Source organism: Ailuropoda melanoleuca, chromosome 6 (assembly GCF_002007445.2).
Source record: "Ailuropoda melanoleuca isolate Jingjing chromosome 6, ASM200744v2, whole genome shotgun sequence".
Taxonomy (NCBI): domain Eukaryota; kingdom Metazoa; phylum Chordata; class Mammalia; order Carnivora; family Ursidae; genus Ailuropoda; species Ailuropoda melanoleuca.
In genome coordinates this window covers 128,074,291-128,081,512 of record NC_048223.1, presented here as the reverse complement: position 1 = coordinate 128,081,512, position 7,222 = coordinate 128,074,291, and the positions used below count along the sequence as shown (strand labels likewise).

The 7,222-nt window shown below is 43.9% G+C and overlaps 1 protein-coding gene across 2 annotated transcripts in view; it reads right to left on the bottom strand.

Moving 5' to 3' along the window:
- GLRX3 (glutaredoxin 3) overlaps positions 1 to 7,157 on the bottom strand; it is a 34,443-nt gene extending 27,286 nt beyond the window's left edge. The window contains exons 1-2 of one of the 2 annotated variants that reach the window (XM_034663450.1): positions 6,769 to 7,157; positions 856 to 964 (exon numbers count right to left, since the gene is read on the bottom strand). In XM_034663450.1, coding sequence (XP_034519341.1) covers positions 856 to 912 — 57 coding nt within the window. In that variant the 5' untranslated portion in view covers positions 913 to 964; positions 6,769 to 7,157. Of the gene's footprint in view, positions 1 to 855; positions 965 to 5,940; positions 6,065 to 6,768 lie in introns of those variants that run through there. The other variant, XM_019803305.2, reaches the window with a different exon arrangement.
- Positions 7,158 to 7,222: the final 65 nt, after the last annotated feature.

Sequence of the window (7,222 nt, the reverse complement as noted above, 5' to 3'; positions counted from 1 at the left end):
GCCATATATGGGTAGATTTGCCAACATGTGCTGTGAACTCACTAATTCTGGTTTTAAAAAATAAGGATTTGGTACTTTGTATTTCTTTAAATCCTAAGGATTCAAGCTTTTGAATACAGGGTGTGCCTCCCTTCCCAAAAATTCATTTCTAAGATTCTTGACTCTTATTTGGGCTTTGGTGCCTCAACCAAGACTAAGTCCTGAATGACAGTATTAAATGTATTAAACCAAGTGAGCTAATCTACAGCTTCAACTATCACCTTCCTAGCACATGCTCACAAAAAAGACAAACTAGGAATGCAGAGTGTGCAAAGCTGGGTAGAAACAAGGCAGGGCAGGGAGAAGCTGGATTCCTTTCTCCGCTGTTTCCTAAACAGGTCAGAAAAGGTTTCAGTTTCTCCTGTAGGTCTGCATTCTACCCAATCCCAGACAGCTACTTCTTCCTGTTCCCCTGGTTCCTAGCGGCCTCCCCACCCCCTTCCCTCACTCACTTTCCACATCACACCTTGCTCTTCAATGAAACAAGCTTTGTTAATATTTTTACTATATTCAAACCACGATGATCCACAGTGAATGATCTAGTTGCTTCTGCTAGCAAACATCCCCACTGTCCATCCAGCAATTTACTGGTTCTGTCTGTCCTCCCACCACACACGTGTTAGGGAAAGCGTGGTGATTGTCACAGTACTTGGTACTTGAGAAATGCAAAACAATTTTAAGATTTTTAAGAATAATCTACTGCAAAAATAACAAACACTAACAACGATTATAAACGTGTAATTCCACGCCCCTCCTCCCTTATGTTAATAAAATGCAGTCTGTCTCATAAAAGAAGCGACACCAAAAATATAATACCTTCACAAACGAAACTTGAGGCTGTTCTTTAGCTAATTCTGCCATCACGTCGTTCATCTGAGCACACTGTGGAGCCCATGGCGCCCAAAAATGGACCACAAGGAGGGACCTGGAAATCAACAAAATGCAATGCTTTAAAGTTACAGTATCTTTAGAAATAAGGAAATACTGACATAGATTAAAGTCTACTACCAAAACAACCTTTATAAGAACTGCCTGAATTGTTTTTCTACTGCTAGAATTCCATCGTATTAAACACAGACTGAAATATAAGGCTTGCAAGGTCTTGATAATCTTTTGGATGAATTTTCACATTAATGATATTTCTTGAGTGAAGACTTAGCTCATATGAAGTGGTTCTAAATATTTATCCATCTCAACTAACAGTCACATAAATCAATTATGTTTTCAGACCCTTAGGAAAGGTGGAACCTAGATTTTTGCAGCCAAGGCACAACGTCTGCGACAAACAGCTGCAGATGCATAGTTCCTACGCAGTATTTCCTTGTTAAGCACAGTACTGTGATGCCGGGATCTAACTGTGACCACAGGAACAGGAATAAAATGTTGGAAGTGGAAGGCACGCAGGCAGAAAACAAGGGAAAAAATGGAACTGATTTCCACAAAGACAGGCTTTTTTTATATTCTACCACGAAAGATTTTCTAAAAATTGATGGTATGAACAGACAGAACAGTGGATTAATAAATTATTGACTAAGTTCTTAGGCATCTTAGTGTGTACTTATCAACTATTTTCACATAAAATGGTCTTGGCTAAGTTATCTTTTAAGTCTATCCTCATATTGAACTGAAAAACCCTTCTATAGGATTCTAAGTACAAATTATAACGATCCCGAACCAAAAAAATCTGAAAAATAAGGAAGAAAACACATTGAAAAATATGTTACATAGAGAAAGTAACTAAGGACAACTAACCTGTGGGCAAGGAAAGGAGTGGCAAACTGTAAAACCAGGGAAACAGTACAGCTGAGAGAACCATGAGCCTCCCACCCAGTGCTGGCAAGCAGAAGCAAAGGGAGGTACTGGGGGACTTCGGAGGTAGGAGGGTCAGGATTTGGGGGCGCCTGGGTGGCGCAGTCGTTAGGCGTCTGCCTTCGGCTCAGGGCGTGATCCCAGCGTTCTGGGATCGAGCCCCACATCGGGCTCCTCCGCTGGGAGCCTGCTTCTTCCTCTCCCACTCCCCCTGCTTGTGTTCCCTCTCTCGCTGGCTGTCTATGTCAAATTAATAAATAAAATCTTTTTTTAAAAAAATTAATTAATTAATTAATTTTTAAAAAAAAAGGAGGGGGGCGCCTGGGTGGCACAGCGGTTAAGCGTCTGCCTTCGGCTCAGGGCGTGATCCCGGCGTTATGGGATCGAGCCCCACATCAGGCTCCTCTGCTGTGAGCCTGCTTCTTCCTCTCCCACTCCCCCTGCTTGTGTTCCCTCTCTCGCTGGCTGTCTCTATCTCTGTCAAATAAATAAATAAAATCTTTAAAAAAAAAAAAAAAAAGGAGGGGCAGGATTTGGTGACCTTGGTAGCACGTTCTAGAGCCGACTCCAAGTTTTCTGGCTCAGTGACTGATGACTAGTGATGGCATGAGCCACACATCATGTATAGAAGCTGCTAACCTGAGAGGAAAGGAAGCCTGGGGGGCAGCAGGGGGGTGCCTGTTAGTGATGGTCTGGAGCTCAGGAAAGAAGTGTGTGTTTCATCTACAGATAGATTTGGGAATCAAGAAATAGAACTGGCACCATGGTCTCCTACACTAGAGGATAAAAGACAGAGGTCAGAGCCTCTGGGCTCATTGACAGTTAAGTTAGGACAGATGGAGGAAAAGGAACTCAGGCAGTAGACCAGAAAATGGAGCCTAAAAGGCACAGCAAGGTTAAAGGGCCTTCCAGAAGTCAAGAGAAGGATTTCAAGAAAGGAGTGACAACCATCCAATGCAGCTGGAAGGGCCCCAACAACACTGCAGGTTAGAAGAAGCACAAGTCAGACTGCAGCATGTGGGGACTGAACCTAAGATGAGGCTGTAAGGTGCTAGAAATCTACACTTGAAGAGATCTGGCTGTAGACAGAGAGTCCCTAGGCAGAGGGAAAGGATCAGGGATTTGCTTTTTTTTTAATACAAGAAAATCTCCATGTTTGTTTCATAGGGGGTAGTGCAAGTGGAGAGGGAAAAGATGAAGACACAAGAGAGGCTGAGGATGCAAGGTCTTCAGGGGCAGCAGGAGAGGGGAGAATTCACCATGAGGGAGGGACAGACTCCTCTGGCTCAGTAGTGAAGGAATCAAGAATGGGTAAAGCTACAAATAAATGTCAGATGTTGGGAGAGGGAAAAATAGAAGAGTGGGGGAGAGGCCCCTGGAAGTCCAGTTTTCCCAGGCAGGAAGCAAGGTCATTTGCTGAAACAAAAGAAAATGGAGGCCTGCAATCACAGACAGCAGTGAGGAAGAAGGGAGAGCTGCCCAGGAGCACAAAAGAGGAAAGCAGGAAAGACCCACCTAAGGCTAGAAAAAACATATTGTTGGGTCCCTAATCAATGGGTTCTCACTGGTGTCCAGCAGAACTCAGAAGCTTCAGTGTGTGGGTAGGTGGGCCTCAGGGTCTATGGCAGACCTCGGGGTCTATGCTGTGTCCCTCTCCTCCTGGGCACACAGCCTGACAATGCTGCTCAGTCATCCCTGCAGCTGTCTGGGGCCCTGGAGCTGAGCTCTGGCCAGTAAGCCTCTGCAGAGGATGCTGGGGAGGCCCCGAGGCCTATGGGTCCCACAAAAGGACCTGCACAAGAATGTTCACAGCAGGGGCACCTGGTTAGTTCAATCAGCTCAGGTCATGATCCTGGAGACCCAGGATCGAGTCCCGCATCAGGCTCTCTGCTCAGAGGGGAGTCTGCTTCTCCCTCTCACCCTCCCCCTGCTCATGCTCTCTCTCTCTCTCTCTCTTTCTCAAATAAATAAATAAATAAATAAGAATGTTCACAGCAGCCTTGGACACAACAGCCAAAAACCGGAAATAACCCAAATGTCCACAAATTGGAGAAACTGTTGTATATTTATACAACAGAATACTACCCAGAATAAAAAGGAGCCAACTACAGATGCACACAGCAACCTGAATCTTGAAAACATGATGAGGAAAACAACCCAGACTTACAAGACCATGAGCTCTGTAACTCCATTTACATAAAGTACCAAGAACAGGCAAAACTATAGTTACAGAGAGTGGGTCAGTTGCGGGGATTACAGGAAAGGAGCTAAAGAACATTCTGGGGCTCTATATTGTTTTGAATGGTGGTTACTTGTGTATGTACAACTGTCAAAATTCATCACACCTAGCTATTAAGATCTGTGCATTTTATTATGGTATGTAAGAAATGCCTCATTTTTTTAAAAAGCTGGGATACCACTTCTAACTAAATTAAAAAAGGATTTTTCAAATAATAATATTCCATGATAAAAAAAAAAAAGATGGAAGGAGCCAAGCATTTTCATATTCTACTGGTAAAAATTAAACTGGAACCTTTCAGAAATCTCTTACACACCATGAAGTATCTACCCTAAAGAAGTAATTAAAGACACAGAGATTTATGTATATGAATACTTTCCCATTATCTTACATAGCAAATAACAGGAAGAATCAATTCTTCAACAACACTATAGCTTTTTTTAATGGTCCTATAATAAAATATTTTCAAGCCATTAAAAATCATATTTCAAAGAATTTTAATGACATGGAAAAATGCTCACAATATGAATACATTTTTTAAAATTTAAATGTTACCAAATTTTGTAACAGTATGAACTGACCTATGGAAAAAAATACACCTGAAACTAATATACTATTGTGTATCAATTATACTCTAATAGTTTTTAAAAAAAAAAAAAGGAAAAAAAAGGTATACCCACACAACTTAAATTCCATTACTACCAACATGGTTTTGAAGAGTAATTTAAATCTTAATTTAAATGTGCAATCTTAACTTCCATACTGTAAAACAGCAATAACTGGGGGCGCCTGGGTGGCTCAGTCCGTTAAGTGTCTGTCTTTGGCTCAGGTCATGATCCCAGGGTCCTGGATGGAGCACCACATTGGGCTCCCCGCCCAGAGGGAAGCCTGCTTCTCCCTCTCCCTCAGCCTCAAGCACTCTGTCAAATAAATAATATATTTTTAAAATATTTTTAAAAAATAAAAAATACAATAGAAATAACTAATACCCTGAGATATTGGGAAGATCAAACAAAAATGTAAAAATATTTGAAAACATAAAAGCATGACATTAATATTAATAGTAATTTCACATTATCCACAATAACCTTCTACTTAGATGCTCAACTTTCTAATTAAGTATGCACCGCCTAGTAACATAAGGATATAAACCTAAAACAAATATAAATGCTGCCACCCTCTCTTAGGTTACAGGTAAGAATACTCTCTGCATGAAGTAAACCAACGTGCATGGTGCACCGTTTGAAGGAAAACGTTAAAGACTAGGGTCAAATCCCAACTAACATGATTTTAGACAATGTAATGAACATCAGTTGTATATCAGCAAAATAATTAGTGCTCAACAAATAGCTGTTTCTCTATTATTACTAGGTGTTCTGCTCCTGCAGTTACTTATCTGCAGATAACAGCAGCTGCCATTTATTAAATACTATCATATGCTAGGACTCTTAAGTATTTTACAAATGGGTAAAAACTTGATTCCTCTGTAAATGGGTATTAATATCCCCAATGTATAGACCAGCTGAGGTTTCAGTGATATACAAAGACTTGAGATGATTTAAGCAAAGCAAATTTTTTTTAAAATTTTACCCCTTTATTTGAGAGAGAGAAAGAGAGAGAGAGAGAGAGAAGGAGAGCACGAGCACAAGTGGGGGAGGCAGAGGGAGAAGCAGACTCCCTGTTGAGCAGGGAGCCTGACATGGGGCTTGATCCCAGGACCCCGGTACCATGACCTGAGCAGAAATGCAGACATTTAACCGACTGAGCCACCCAGAGCTCCGAAAAAATTTCAATTCACATAAAATCCTAAAACTGAGAAGTGATATTTAGGAAGTAGTTTTTTAAATGCTTACGGTAACAAGTACTGTTCAATACTTTTAAATGCTTCCATTTTCACAAAAATCGGCAGAGATTTATTCCTTCCAAGATGCCATCCATCATTTCCAGGTGCCTGTTTCAACTAATCACCATGGAAAAGGTATGCTGTTTTCTGGATCACTTCGAGTACAAACCACTGGCAAGAATACATCCAAATCGTATGAACTGTGTTATCTCAAGGATTTTTATGATAAGAAATCAAACATAAAAACCAAAATGTGCAACACATGAGGCAAAACAGTCTTTCAGGTGAGAGTAAGTTCAAACATTTAGAAGGGCAGGTGCACACAAGCCTTTGAAGAGTCCACCTCCGGCGCCGTCCCTACTTGGGCTGCCTGTACGGAAGGTCTGGATGAATCACAACCCACCCTCCATCAATGCGTTAGTCATTTCCCTTTTTTTTCCCTACTAAACAACTGCCCAAGTAAACCTGAAATGTCAAACGGGCTGTTCTGGTTAACACCTTTAATTCTGTCACCTCCATAAGGCATACCAACCAAAAGTAAGGAGGTACTTGTCGCCCTGCTCCGTTTCCAACACAGACAACTAACTTTCCGTCCCACTTGCTCTCCCAAGCAGAGTACTACTACCTGCCTCCACTTCAAATTCGGTGGGCAAAATGCCACTGACTGTGGTCCACAACAATGGCCCTGCCTGTGAACGCCACGCAGGCACTCAGTTCCGCACTGAAAATACTAAGGGGCAGCGTTCCTGCACGCGAGGCCAGGTCGCAGGGCACCCGCATCACCTCACTTACCCCCACCACCCAACCCGGATGAAGCCACGACTCTAATCCTCTTCACCTCTAGGGAAACTGAGGCCCGGTTCTGAAACTTGCCCAGGGGTTCCGAGGCTAGTTAGAGGCAGGGTTGGGGGCTGCCTCGCAGGTAATCGAACCCTGGAGCTCCCCGCCGGTCCTCGGAGGGCTCCCGGCCCGGCAGCCGCCTGGTCTCCGTGCCCGCCCCCGGTCTCCTTTCCAAGGCGGCCCGAGGGCTAGATGCACGTGTGCCAAACCAGAGCGGACCCCAGCCGAGCCAGCACCCGACACAGGAAATCCTCGCGCGCGGCGGCAGGTAAGCTGCACAGTATGAGCACCGCCGGACTCTCCGGGCGCCACGAACGCTCGGCGCCAACCCGGCACAGTCGCCCCAGCGGCTAGGCCTTCCTGAATCTCCGGCTGCTGACAAAGCGGGCCGGGGCCGGGCCTGGGTCGCCGGCGGGCGGGGTCTGCGCGCCCCCACCCCGGCCCCGGGGCTG